The sequence below is a fragment of the Triticum urartu genome, unplaced genomic scaffold (genome assembly GCF_003073215.2).
Source record: "Triticum urartu cultivar G1812 unplaced genomic scaffold, Tu2.1 TuUngrouped_contig_6475, whole genome shotgun sequence".
Taxonomy (NCBI): domain Eukaryota; kingdom Viridiplantae; phylum Streptophyta; class Magnoliopsida; order Poales; family Poaceae; genus Triticum; species Triticum urartu.
The window spans coordinates 1,198-16,819 of record NW_024117240.1 but is presented as its reverse complement, the minus strand read 5'-3'; the positions used below and the strand labels follow the sequence as shown (position 1 = coordinate 16,819).

Sequence of the window (15,622 nt, the reverse complement as noted above, 5' to 3'; positions counted from 1 at the left end):
TAGGCTACACCGCCCCGCCCTCGGATCCAGCGAGAAGAGCCGCCCCTCGTCGTTGTCGCTGCAGGGGATTGACCGCTCTCGAGCCCAGCCTTGTCGCCGCCCGGGATCACCCGCCGTCGAGCCCGTCCCTCGTCGTCGCCCTGGATCACCCGCCCCACGAGCCGCCGGTTAGTGTTTGTTTGTGCTTTGTACCGAGCGGTTTGCATAGTTGATTGACGCGGCGTGTGATTCTTGTTCATGTAGATGGAATTGAGCCCGTGCGAGAAGTTCTTGCTCTCCTATTCGTCCGATTTGGACGCTCGGATGTTGAGACGATGCTTGCAACCTTTCGGCAGCGGACATTAGTGATGGCACTTGCCGTGAAGGAGCACAAAGATGAGAACCGGAAGAGGCGGCGAGGATCGACCATCGGGCATCTTTGCATTCCTCGGAATCGACATCTCGGGAACAAGATGTTGATGCAAGACTACTTCGCAGAGAATCCAACATATCCACCGCACCTCTTCCGGAGAAGGTATCGAATGCGCTGATCCCTCTTTGTGAAAATTGTTCAAGCTTGCGAGGCAAATTGTCGGTATTTTACTCGAAGAAGAAATGTTGCGGGCTTAAAGGGATTTAGTGCATATCAAAAAATCTCCGCAGCTATGCGGGTGATTGCCTATGGCGTTTCGGCTGACTATGCTGATGAGTACCTTCACATTGGTGAAGATATCACAATTGAGTCAGTGCGTAGATTTGTCAAAGTGATCATCCGTGTCTTTGATCTTGAATATCTCTGGGCACCCAACGAGGATGACACAAAGAAATTGATGGCATCTAATGAGAGGAGAGGTTGGCCTGCCATGCTAGGTAGCATTGATTATATGCATTGGACTTGGAAAAATTGCCCGAAGGCATGGCAGGGAATGTATTGTGGCAAGTCTCGTGATGCAACAATTGTGCTATAGGCCGTAGCATCTGAGGATTTATGGATTTCGCATCGCTTCTTTGGTATGCCGGGCACTCTCAATGATATCAATGTGTTGCAACGATCTCATTTGTTTGCTAGGCTTGCTAGTGGTGATTCTCCTGCTTGCAACTACACTATCAATGGGCATGAATACACAAAAGGGTACTATCTTGCAGATGGTATATACCCCCCTTGGTGCACATTTGTCAAGAGCATCAAAGATCCCAAAACTAGAAAATATTGTGAATTCGCAAGGGTGCAAGAGGCAGCCCGAAAAGACATTAAAAGAGCATTCGGGGTTTTGCAATCTAGATTTGCCATTGTTCGTGTCCTGCTCGTTTTTGGTGCAAGAGGACCTTAAAAAATATCATGACATGTTGTGTTATCCTTCGCAATATGATTCTCGAAGATGAGAGAGGAATGAACTTGGAGTTCTTCTACAACAATGTGGGTAGCCGTGTCAAACCAGCTAGAGACCCTAACCGTATTAGAGCTTTTCTTCATACCTACAAGGAGATTGAAAATGCAAACACCCACTTTCAGCTTCAGGAGGATCTCATTGAGCACCGTTGGCAAAGGGCTGGACAGTAACAAACTCATTTTTCTATTCATTTGTATTTGTATTCGGGACAAGTTTTGTATTACATTATTTAGTTTGCTTCGGAGATTTGAATAATTATTTATAATGTGGACGATTGTTGTATTGTGTTGGTATTGAATAATTATTTTGTTTGCTTCCATGATTTGAATAATTATTTTATAGTGTGGATGTTCGTTTTATTTTTGTGTCGTGGTATTGATATTTGCGGACCGGCGGGATGCGGGATGCAGCGGCACAAGAGCAGACCCCGCAAAGACGACCTTAAAAAATTATATTCCACGAATATCCTTTTATACAGGTTTGTTTGGGGGGTCTGCCTTTGTGGCCGTCCGCGCCGGCCCGCAAAGCCGTTTTTCCGTGAACTGCAAACGCGTTTTGCGGGCCGGCTGGATGCGGGGTCTGCTAGAGATGCTCTAAGGGTCTGTTTGATTCAGATGATTTTCACAGAAATTTTGAAGAATTGGAACTCTTAAGAATCTTTTCTACATCGGTTGTTGAATTCCTTAGACTGAATTCTATACGACTTTTTTTCTTTTCTTTTTTTTTTGCGGAAATATTTGCACTACATTTCATAGGATATTTAGCATCCATTCAAACCTTTTCTTTGCGAAATAACCTTTTCACATTTCTGTGTGGCACAATTAAACCAAAATCCCGTAGGATTTGAATGGGCATAATATTCAAATCATGCATTTATCTATTCCTACATGTTTAGAGTCATGCGAATATGAGAGGCCCTAATTGATTTTATTTTTTAAAACTTTCAGCGGACCCTTTGATTTACTTACACGAAAATGTATACATCCTGGTGGGAAGTGCAAACGTGTGTGCACACTACCTATTTTCGGGAGACGCATTCACAGGCTTTAGAAATTAAAATTCCTAGCAAAGAACACGAATTTATATGTACAACTTGGAAAATTGTTGGCAAAAAACACAATTTTATATGTACAATTCAGTTGCTGCTAGTCTATCACCTTATTTGTGTATAAATTGTTGGCGACAAATTCATATGTGCAACTTGGAAAATTCGGAATGTTGAAGTCCAAACTTCAAGTCTTCTGGATCTTTTCTTTTCACGGTTTCTCACACACGTATTAAAAACAGATTATTATTATTTCTGTAGTTTGGATAAACCATTGCTTCGCCCAGTGTCTAAACCATATGAGTCATATGGCACTAATTTATTTTTACTAGATAAATAAAATTATGTTGAAAAGAAAAAAAATCCAATGTAACATTTCTGTAATAACTAGCAAGATGCTCGTGCATTGCACGGAACATCAAGACGCATTTATATGAGTAGATTATCTTGTGGGAGAAAATGATGAACAAGGGAAGACCTTATTTGCAAATGTGAAGAGGGATGTGGGTATCTTTTTATAAAATTGTCATAGTTTCTTTCCTATCCGTCAAATATAAACCATAGGCCTATATTGTAGGATGGCGGGCACACCATCATCACCAACTCTATTTTTTATAAGAGTAGAGATGACACAAATGACATTTTTTTCATAAGATCTATGTACTCTCTTCTCAGTTTAACCGGACCTAACTTTATACAACTCATCTAATATTAGTGCGAATGTTTGGAAACTAGGAACACCGAAACCCATTTCCTAAATCTTAGCAAAAAAACATATTTGTAAGTTATAAAATTATTTAAAAATCATGTACATATATATTGTGTTGAAGCTTACTTATGTTAAGATTTGTTAAATAATATGACCAGTTCTGACCTGCATAAAAATGACAAAATGATGTTACGGTTTAAGTTTCAACTGAAGACATATGTGGCAAATTCTTTTCTTCAGATTGTTCAAAACTGTTTTTCTTTTTTGCATGGTTGTTCAAAACTGTTGAGACTTGAGAAAATTGGTACATCCCAACCCAGGTCCATCTACTCACTCCGTCCCATTATATAAGAGCATGTCAAAAACGCTTTAAAATTATGGGACGGAGGGAGAGTAGTACTTTGCATGTATTCCAAAAACAGCGGATGCTTATATGCTGGGAGCGTGGGCGTATGTCATTGTTTCCTGGACAGGTTAGACTGTTAGTGTCTTACTATAAGATCCAAATGATTGATCAAGTATGGGCATATGGGACAATCATCATATATACTTTAGTGATCAAAAACGTCTTGTATTAGTTTACAGAGAAAGTATTATTCTTCAGGGATAACTACTAGGAGATGGAAAAATATAGAAATAGGCAGGCAGCCAGGCGGGCAACACTTGAAAGGACGACTACTCTATGTCCTTTCACTGATGTGTTACTGTCTCGCATGCTCAACTTCAACGCCTCGTGATCGATCCTTTATTTTATCTCCAAGAAAGGGAGAATGAGCTATGGACAGTACCGTAGTGTTATAGTATCACCAAAGGGTGGCACAATGTTTTCAGGTTAGCGAGTTGTTTTCAGCTGATGAAATGGCAGGAAGCCAGCTAGCAAAATATTACTACTATATTAAGTTACTAACTTTTCCTTTTATCTAGGAATAGTACTTTATTAAGTTGATTGATTGTTTATATGCCATAGAACTTTATCATTGAAAGCTTATTTTGAAATACGACATGAAAAAAAAACTGATTTCAAATACTTATCCACTGGTAATATTTGTGACATATATTTTTTTCCCGTTCATCAAATCAGTAGTCAGAATTAGACCCAAATTACATCTAAGTGAGTGAATCATGCATAAAGAGGAAAAGAAAAAAGAAAAAAATATCCACACGAATCTCAACATAAGATCAATGACATAGGACTTAGATGTGCAATACTTATGGCACATCTAGATGTGCTTTAGCAAAACTGTAATATAAAACGGATGGAGTACTCAGCACCACACGACCTGTGAAACCCGGTCGGATTGGTTAGTGTTAATCATTCAAGGATGATAACTAGGACAAGAGAAACAAGAATAGAATGTGCTAGTAATATAGTAATTAACATCTGCATGGACGACTACTCTATGTACTTCCAATGACATTACTGTCCTGGACCCTTAATTTCAACGCCGAGTCGTCTTGGTCTATTCTATCTTGAAGAAAAACGAGGGTGAGTTGTCCCTTTTACAGAAGAGGAGATATTTTTTTTCTTCAGCAGAGCGAATGCGGTGTGGGCAGCTAGACTGCCGGATGATATATTAGTCTCTTTGGCGCATATGAGAAAATTAAGCTTTTGGAAAGCACCGAAGAATACAGCTTGCTAAATGGTGAGTAAGCTGCTTTCAGTCGTTCATCCAGCAAGCTAGGTAATCATTAGCACAACATGTAACTACAAAACATTAGTTTCGATGTTAACATAGCAACAAAGTACAACCTTTGTTTCGCGTACCAGAATAAAATCTTGCAAAATCGCATTCCCCTCCAAATGTTGGGGTCCCCAGTCTATCCAGAACATCTATTTGTTGGAGATTCATGATGAAATTTTACAGCATAGACCCCCATTTCTTCCTCACTTCTCACCGTCCAAAGATCATGTAACCATTTTACATAGTGCACAATATTGACTAAAAAGTACATTAATATGAGCAAAATTATTACCATAGGATACAATGATACATTATTCATGGATGGTTGCATGTATAATATTTTTCAGGACCAACTAAAAGGACTCTAGTGTTGTTAGCTTGACAAGAGCTTCTCTAGTAAAGCCCATACTCAGGCCCTGGCTGCCCCCTCCCCACGACCCCCATTTTCCGTTTGACGTTTCAAACAATTTCGGAGCGTTGTGCGACTACTTCCTTATGCTGCGCCACTACAACGACCTATGCTCCTACATCTTCATGCCACCACGACAAGCCCACCCCCTCCCAAACACGATTGTCGTGGTGTGGCCCCTCTCAAGCTCCGACACCGCCTCCAAGCTCTGTTTTATGCCGATCCACCATCCCCGAGCTTCAACACTAGATGATCAAGAGAGATGGGAGAAAAATGGAAAAAGAATGATCCACTAATGAGCGGGTCCCATATGTCATTTTTTTTAAAAATGAGGGTCATTGTGGCATTTCTTGGGTCCCATATATAGGGAAGGATCCCCCATTTATCCTTTCAGGGATTGAAAATGGGCTATTGCTGGAAATTCCACCCAACAAGAATTAGAATTACTCGCCTTGAGTTCAGCAACATACTATATCGTAATGCAAAGGGGATGATACATATGACACATTGTGAGGTTCATCAGTGTGACTTTGTGAGCACTTGGAAGTTTGCACATTCTGCTAGGAGTTGCTACCAACTATAGTCTGGGTTAGAGTAAGTCAGGAGTCAAGTAAGAGTTAATCAAGTATGTCTAGAAATTCGAAAGTCGAATAAGAGACTAAGAGTTACTCGGGCTAACATGACATGTTTAAGTCATCAATGTAGGACCTACAAAATTACCCAAGTGTCCATTTACTTGCCATAGTTTCTATAACTATTGTTTATGGGGTGTCATAGCACTAACAACTGGTTGTACCACTGATTGAAGAAATACATTTGTAGGGAGGTGTCTGGTGTACCCTTGTAGAATAACATAGGTATGACCCTGTAAGTGATCATCAACCCATATCACACACTTATGAGACAGGACCGGTTCAGATTAGATCAGAGTGGATATGAGAATTAGAGTTTGGTAGGGCATCAAGTATCAAGCCCAGTTAACGCCTACATAAGTGGAGGGGTGCAGATAGACACTAGTAGAAAACAGGGCTTTCGTTCGGGCCAGATAAGCCCATTAGTCCCGGTTCAGTCATGAACCGGGACTAATGTGAGCATTGGTCCCGGTTCGTGCGGCTAAAGGCATTAGTCCCGGTTCAAATGAGCCCTTTAGTCCTGGTTTGAGACACGAACCGGGACTAAATGGTGCGATGCCCTTTAGTCTCGGTTCGTATCTCAAACCGAGACTAAAGATTAGACCTTTAGTCCCGCTTTTAGACACGAACCGGGACTAAAGGGTGCAATGCCCTTTAGTCCCGGTTCATGTCCCGCTTTGAGACACGAACCAGGACTAAAGGGTGCAATGCCCTTTAGTCCCGGTTCGTGTCTCAAACCGGGACTAAAGGTCCCATTTTCAAACTCTCCCTCCCCCCTCTCGTGGATCGCCTTTTCAGTTTTGTAAAAAGCAAAAAAAATGATAAAAACTTCAAAAAATAAAATTCTTCGAGATGTAGTTATATTACTACATCTACTAGTTAGGAAAATTAAAAAACTTAAATTTAGACATGTTTTGCAAAAAAGTGTCATGAAAAAGTAAAACGGCTATAACTTTTGCATACGATGTCGAAAAAACCCGTATAATATATCAAAATGTTCAGCACGAAAATCCGCATCCGATTTTGACTGCCTACGGCCTGCTTGCAAATTTTTAGAATCCTCAGATTCTAAAAGGAAAAAAAGTTATGCTCGAATTTCAATTTTTTTTAATTTTGGTTAAATCAGGTCAAACTACTTATTCAAGAAGTATTAGTGTTACTAAATAATTATTCAAGAATATTAGTGTCACTAAATAATTATTATAGTTTTTTTGAATTTTGGTCAAACCTGGTCAAACTATGGTCAAACTGTGGTCAAACTATGGTCAAACTACTTATTCAAGAAATATTAGTGTTACTACATAATTATTCAAGAATATAAGTGTTACTAAATAATTATTTCAATTTTTTGAATTTTGGTCAAATCTGGTCAAACTACTTATTTAAGAAATATTAGTGTTACTAAATAATTTTTTTTAGAATAATAGTTTCAAACTCAAACAGTGAAACCTGTGACTTCATGCTCAAGCTAAACTCCTGAGGGTTAATAGGATTGACATCTTACTATTGTCAGGAAAACAACAAGTGCAGACTTGTAACGAGGGGGAATAGAATCCGGAAGTTAAGCGTGCTCAGGCTGGAGTAGTGAGAGGATGGGAGACCGGCCGGAAAGTTAGATGATTTGGAATGATGAGGGGAAATTAGAGATTAGAGATTAAATTAGAAAATAATTCAGAAATTGAAAATCATTTTTTTTAAAAAAAATACGAAAAAGATGGAGCTCCAGACAGCGGCCACGTGGACGGCCTTTAGTCCCGGTTCGTGTAAGAACCGGGACTAAAGGGGGAGGCTTTAGTAACGGCCCTTTAGTCTCGGTTCTAGAATCGGGACTAAAGGTCCTCTAGAAGCGGGACAAATGGTCCTTTTTCTACTAGTGAGATGAAAGGTCTTTTACTGCTTGATTGGTTGCACACCTGATAAAGGGTTTCAGAAACCCTAGCCATCATCAACTCCACGTCCGAGTCATGCGCCCAGATCTAGCAATTTGTCGCCGGATGCATCACCATATACGTGTGGATAGGTCTACACATGCACCACTCTGAGGAACCAAAGGAGGGATCTCGATCGAGGAGGACAATGTTGTTCGACTACAGCTACACCGATGCGATGCATCAACTCCGTTTCCGAGTGTGTCAAGTGGTAATCCCTTATTATTCGCAAAAAAGTGGTAATCCCTTGTTCTTTAACAACATCATGTTCATGTAGTTCCCGTGAGAGAAATTGGATTTTGTATTAATGCACCTACTTGTTCCTGACACGATGATATTAAAAATTCCATCCCCATTCATGGTGTACGACGCACGCAGAGATAGTCACCCGGGCATACGACTCTAGCATGGATATCTCCCCAGAGCAAAACCATATTCGTGTAGAATGCCTGCCTCCAACAACAAGGAAGGCCGGTGTCGGGCACCCGATACCGAAACGATGGACTAGGGTGAAACCCACACATCTGGCATTTGCTAATTAAGACTCCGGTTCGGCGCCACCGAAGACACCGTTGCGCTGGGCCTACCTGCACCGATATAGGGCAGACCCCAACAATTACTGGAATGGGACGGATGACACCTAGAGCCGATCTGTCGCACGAGTTAAGAAGGTGCATAGAAAACGACATGAAGTTCAGCTAAACCAGCTTCCAAAATGCTAAAATTTCTTCCGGTCGATCCAGCTAGCTAAACTAACGGCTAAATGCATCTACGAAGCTAGCCGTAATTTCGATGCTATCATGGTGGTAGTGGCACTAAAAAGGTGGCGGCTTTTGGAAGGTGTCCTTTGGTGGTACTTTTTTGGAAGGTGTGGCCTCCTGGGCTCGATGGTTACGCGCGCGTGCACAAGGTGACGGATGGCTGTACCCGATAGCTGTCCCTAATTTCTCTGGATCTTCGAAGGAACGCTCATGGAAATACTAGTAGTACAGTAATATGAAAGTCTCCCTGCACACGTACGCTGCCATCGAACAAAAGACCGAATTCCGGCCCGGTCGCGTTGATTTCTAGCTCCTTTTTCCGGTCATGGTCTGGTACGCGTATGTACATGCACGACCGACCGACGAGTCACGAGACGACTAGAGAGCAAGTCTTCTTCGTCATGGCCGAGAAGTTGCCCCTGCACCAACCCAAGCAAGACTTTTTGCGTTGCTGCATGCACGTATCCTTTGTCGACGCACAGCACCGCGTGCACTGTTGCCGCCGGGAGGCTGGTATGTACACTGAAATTAATCTCTAGAGACTAGAGCTAGCTTGCTCACACATGATGAACAGTGCGATGCGCTACTAGCTTAGCTATGGCTTCCGGCCACCTTCCCGGAGCCTGCGAGGCGCATTCTGTCGTCGTCTGGCACCGCAATTGTTTTATTTTATGTCGACGACAAAAGCTCGCAGCAATTTCTCTACGTGGACCTGGCTGGCCAGCACTATATATACGGCTTCAGGCTGCATTCCTTTCGAGCATCCCATGCCTCTGGCGCCTCCTTCATGCTTCTCTCTCCCTGCTTTCTACCTGCATCTAGCTAGCAGCCAGCTTCATCTCCTAGCTCTTCGGCTCTTCCTGGTGGTTTCCCTCTTTTGATCGTTAGAGATCTAGACTAAGATGTCTGTGCGAAGGCCGCGGGGGGAAGAAGACGACGAGCAGGGCAGCGGAGGGGACGATCATCAGCAACGGCACGGCGCGAGGCGGATACGGCCGGCCACCCCAGTCTCCTTCAGATCGTTAGTCTCTTCACTCGACTCTATCGTCGTGTTTTGAAATGATTTTCAGTTTACTTGACCTAGCTATATATTTGGTGGCTTGACTTCTTTCTTTTAGCTAGCAACTACATATGTGTTTGTTCCTTGCTTCCTTTGGATCGACCCAACTGCATATATTAACGATAGATTAATTTGATCTTTTTTTTTCTGCGGGTGACGAGAGATTTGATCAGCCGATTGTTCCCCTTTTATTTGCTGAATCGATACCTGTTATTAATAACAGAATCTTTCGGTCAAGAGATGAAAATACTACATGAGCTTATATCATAGCTACATGTATTAATCATTATCTCATGCATCAACTCTTGTAAAACTGATGAAATCCGATTTTAGATTCACTCAAACCCAAGCTAGTTTGTAGTAGTAAGAGTTGTAACCCATCTAAGATCTCTGTCTTAATTAACTTTATAGCTTAGTTGCCAATGATATGCTCTACGCGCAGACGTTCTACATATCCATATGCCAGGCTTGCACGTGTGTTTTTCCAGATAGCTAATTAACTTTGTATATGCCTTTTTCCCCAAAAAATAAGAACTTCATATTTACTTTAGTTTTTCCGGACCATCTTTGCAGCGTCGTCAGAAGAGCCGTCACAGCAGACACTATCCAACAAATTGTGTTTGGTTTGGAACCAGTTATTCGTAGGGTGGTAAGATTCAGAACCCTATATGTATTTAGTTCTCACTTTGTTTAGCCTACTTTTTCTTGAAGAATCAAATAACGCACTAAATCAACTTCTACATATGGCGTAGATATTAATTAAATCTTCTATAGCTCCGTTTGATATTATGATAATTTTCCGAAATAGCGAATTCCTATCACTTTTCTAAAAGGGATAGGTGTAACAATAAATTTTGACAAAATAAAGATTAGTTACTCCAGTGAGCTAGATTCCATGGTGTAGGTGCAAACACAAATCACAACAAACTACCAAATTTTTGGATGCCCGTTAATAGTTGAATTGTTACTACAAGGGGAGGAATAACAGTATGGTCAAACTATCTTGGGATCATGATATTTGTAACTTAACATATCCGAAAGAGATGAATATTTTGTACAAGACTCAAGTGAAAAGAAAGTCATGCACGCACGTGCGAAATTTTGGTAGAGAAGTAAGATTGTTATATTAGTGGCAAAGTACATACTGCAACTTGCGGACGTTCTGGTATTGGAAGTGTGGAATTGGGGGGGTACAGATCTTTGATCTCAGAAAGAGTGTACACACCACGCACAGAAGTGCAGAGAAAAATGACAAACAAGTTCACCGAGAAGTACACACCACTATAGGAAGTGTAGGAAGAATAAGATAGAAAAAGGTCCGCCAAGAAGTAGAAAAATTGTGTTCAGCCTCAGCTTGTTCATAATATGCTGTAGTGCACGGTAGCATGAAAAGAGCTAGGGTGCATACACTCTTGCATGACTGATAACAAAAATATTCAGTCCATTTACACAAATATTGATCATATTTATGCGAGCAACTGCTTATGAATTCGCAAATTTCTGATGTATTTCGTTTCCTTAAGTTGTAGTATCGGTCGTCAGTAGCTTAGACTGCAATGTTTAAGTGTCTATTTCATGTTAACATTTAGGTACGGGAGGAAATTCAGAACATCTTTTATCAGCATGATCACTTACCATACAGGTATAATACATTTACTGTCTTTAATTACATCGTGAGCTACTAGTATTCAGTTGCTTAGTTCATATACTGTCTTTTTTTTACACAATATACTGTCATTCTTGACACAGTATGTCCTTTGTTCACACTATTTTTACAGTCAATACACGCAGCCATATTCTACATAGTAATAGGTTGCAACATATTCATAGAGCTCTCTTAATTTAACACCATTGAGTTTTTTTTTTGAAACATCACATATTAAGAAGCAACACTCTATTACTTTTTGAGTTCGCACATTGGAAAAAAATGTTTGACGATGAAAAAAGTTTTCAGCAAGATTAATTATATGCATGTACTAGTTCCATAAAAAATTTCAGTGGTATCGGATTGCAATATCTATATGATAAAATCAACCATCATTCATCAGGTCTCTTCCTTCACCCATCCAACAAGTCGATGTTCCGCCTAGGTTGAAGCTTTCCTTTGCAAAGAAGCTCATGCTACCGATCTTCACCAACAACAAGCTAGTTGATGCCGCAAAGAACGCCATTGAAATCTGGCTTATAGATACTAGAACCAACCATCGTATCACAGAAACAAACACTAACCAAGGCTCTTCAACAATGAAGCTAGAGGTACTTGTCCTAGATGGCGATTTCAGATGTGAAGACGACATGGTGTGGACAAATGATCAGTTCAACGCTGCAATCATGAAGGCCAGAGAGGGTAGGAGACCACTGCTTGTGGGTAGTACACTCAATGTAGCAATGAACAATCAAGGAGTGGCTGTTATAGAGGATGTGGCTTTCACTGACAATTCAAGTTGGATAAGGAGTAGGAGGTTCCGAATTGGTGTGCGCGTCATGGCAACTAGCTATTATGGGCCAAGGATTCAAGAGGCATTGAGTGAAAGCTTCACAGTGAAAGATCATCGTGGCGAATGTAAGTATGATTCTCTTGGTTAGCCAATCTTTAAGATTAGGTTTATGTTGAACGTCAGTTTCATGACTACACGTAGCCTTTCTGTGAGTTCCGCCATATCATATTCCCTAGCATGTACATATGTGGAGTAATAGTAAACACTACATTAAAATGCATTTACCTTGTTTACTAGTGTACAAGAAGCATTACCCTCCAATCCTTACCGACAATATATGGAGGCTCAAAAACATCGGAAAAGATGGGCCAATTGATAAGAGACTGGAGTCCGAGGGGATCAAGAATGTCCAGGACTTCTTGAAACTTCACACGATAGACCCTGATAAGCTAAAAAACGTAAGCATCATATTTTTAACTATACAGATACTACATTTCATAGTATTGTTTTTTTTATAATCTGTTCCAAATTTTCAGCTCGTTGGCATGTCAGATCGGCAATGGAGAACAACACTCAATCATGCAAAAACGTGTAGTATGGGAGGGAAATGCTATGTTTTCAAATCTGAAGGGTGTGATGTTATATTCAGCCCCATAGGAGAGATTTTGGCAGCCAGAATTGGAGACCAGACATGCTCTTTGCAACAACTACACCAGGAACATAAGGTACATCATCCGTAAAGTAGTTTGTGGCAATATGAACTTGGTCATCACTTAGCTTTGCCTTGTTCTTAACTGCAGGCCCAAGTGAACCAATTGGCCTCCATGGCATATGAGCAATGGGATCAATTGGAGGAAGTGGTGGCAAATGAGATGACACTTGCTGCATATGAAGGTTTGACGTCATTCCCTGAGGAAAAGCCTAGTTCGTCATGCACACCGGCGAGTAATGAAAGCATGATCAGCTCGGGGTCTCAAAATGCCGAGTATCTAGACAGGGTGGGTTCTAGAACAGCAACCTCTAGTGTTGCGATGGTGACTAATAGCAATAACTCCTTAGATTCTGCATTGGCTATTCCAACAAGTGATGCTATTTACTGGATCCCAAGCTTAGCCGTTGATGATGACCGCTTCACCTGGAACAACTCTACAAACCTCGGTTGTTGGGATCAAGTTGATTAATTTTCCTCTATATTTTAGTGGTTACTATGTTGTATGCTCGTGATCCATTACGAACGAGAAATGTGTAAATATTATTGAAGGATCTAGTATTGCATCTAGATGGGGGTGAATAGAGATTATATCATTAGTTGGAAATTTAGTTGTTCTCTAAGAACACCCTAAATGCAGTCTTTCCAAATAAAGGTATGGAATTTTATTTGCAAGGTATTAGTAAATGATTAAAGGAAGATGGATCAGAAACATAAGATTTACTTCGGCAGTTAAATTGTTGGCGCAAAGTCTTAAGGTCACAAAGACGCGGGCCACGAAGGCGCACCTATCCCTCTATGGCCTAGGACACGAAGTCCATGCCAATTATTCAGAGTAGATCATCACATGAAGCAACCAAACTCCTTGCCTCGCTAGTGTATAAATTCTCACAAGCAAACTTAATTAGTGGCACTCCCCTTTTAATCCACGCCCACAAGTTTTTTTTCCCAAAAAGCGGTGGTGTGGGCGGTTACTGGTGGTGTGTCTACATTTTCACACGCCATAAGTGTGTGGGGCCAAGTGTACTGGTCAGGCATAAGTTAGCAGTGGCGCGTCAGTGATGTTGTCACTAGCGCTGGTGTGGCACCCACTCACCAATCCCGACGCCCGTGCGTGCGGCACTCACTGATCCCCATTGGCGGCAAGCGATGCAAGAGGAATTTCCCGTCCCTCATGCCAACTCAACCTGGACACTTGTTCCTCGACCTTCTAGTGCACATGTTATCTCCGGCGAGTGGGTTTCCAGGCATAAACTCGATTTATGGCGGCACTCTCGATCACTATAAGGTGAGATGGGTCGTTCATGCACTAGTGCAGAACCGGGCTATAGCACCGGTTTGTAAGGCACTTTAGTGTCGGTTCGGTAACCGGCACTAAAGTGTGGGGACTAAAGGTCCCCCCCTTTAGTATCGGTTCCGCACGAACCGGTGCTAAAGGGCAACCACGTGGCATGAGCCAGCTCCGGGGGCAGGGAGCCCTTTAGTACCGGCTGGTGACACCAACCGGTATTAAAAGGTTGGGGGATTTTGGGTTTATGATTTCTTTTTCATTTAATTTTGTGTTTTCCATTTAATTCTTTTTCGTTTGCTGGTATTTTACGATACGGCATATTGTACACGTTATGCATATATATAAATAGAATTTCGAGTAGAACCGGTCATATATATATCATTGAATGTCTCACAACCACCATTAATTCACACATACACACATGTATATATATATATATATATATATACAATTAGCTAGCTATATACAATTTCTCCTAATTGGTGCCTTCGGAGCCAGTGGCATTAGCCTAATTGGTGCCTTCGGAGCACGATGACAATTGGAAGTGGTTCATGGGGGCGGTAGCGGGTAATAGTATTCTCCGTTCGTATCTATGACCTGGTCGAGCTAAAATCCCGCTATTTCCTCTTGAATTGCTTGTATGCGCTCCGTTGGTTGGAGCTTGTCCCGCACCTCTCTGAGCCGTTAAGAAGGAGATCAATATGCATGTGTATTAGTTGTGTGACTAGATATCGATAATGGTGTAAAAATTATGAATAATGTTGTGACAAACGTACCCAGTCCTGTCTTTGAGATCTGCTCCTTTCGGACGCCATCATGCGAATGTTCTCACAAACGTAGTACCCACATAGATTATTCCCCGGCGCCTGCTTCAGGGTCTTTACGAGAATAGAATTTGATCAGATAATAATTAATCAAGCATGATAATTAAAGAGATGGCAGCTAGCTAGCTAGTACTACTTAATTACTTACCTTGGGTCGATACCATTTCAGGTTTTATTTCCATTGGCCTGGAGTGACGTTGATGAACTTTGCCCAAGCCCTGCCCGCCGACAAAGAAAATGAATAAAGGGGTTATTAAATAGTTGTTATCCGGAAATGATGAACTAATTAAATAGGCCGAGATATAGTTAATAATGATTGAAATTACTTGTTTACTATCCCCTTCACGATTGTGTAGTCACTTTGTTTCTTAAGTAGTGAGTCCAGTACTTCAACTGTTCCTTCATCAACTTTAATGATTAACAAGATCCAGTGAAAACTGCATGCACACACATTTGCATGTCTTAATTAAGTGGGCATATATATGTAAGCAAAAACATGTAGCTAGCTAGTAAGCAAAAACAGAATTTGTAGTACAAGACAGTGTGACTCACAGGAAGTTGTAAGGAAGTATTATATCTTCATTGTATTTGAGGCGCTTGAAGAACTCTAGCATGCTTTCCTCTACACTTGCTCGATAATATGTATCTAATTTCCATGTGTATTCATTAATGGTATTTGGGTCAATGAACCCAATGTCATAGCGTGCACCTTTTTTTCATTTCATACATCTTCATCCTGCATAATACCACTGAAAAGAATATAG

The 15,622-nt window shown here is 41.2% G+C and overlaps 1 protein-coding gene across 1 annotated transcript; it reads left to right on the top strand.

The window, feature by feature from the left end:
• Window positions 1-9,315: 9,315 nt before the first annotated feature.
• Window positions 9,316-13,400, top strand: LOC125530666 (protein SAR DEFICIENT 1-like). Its single transcript, XM_048695063.1, has 7 exons — window positions 9,316-9,557; window positions 10,170-10,245; window positions 11,186-11,238; window positions 11,645-12,159; window positions 12,332-12,492; window positions 12,571-12,759; window positions 12,835-13,400. Exons 1-7 carry the CDS (start codon window positions 9,439-9,441, stop codon window positions 13,213-13,215), a joined length of 1,494 nt encoding a protein of 497 aa, XP_048551020.1. The 5' UTR covers window positions 9,316-9,438; the 3' UTR covers window positions 13,216-13,400.
• Window positions 13,401-15,622: the final 2,222 nt, after the last annotated feature.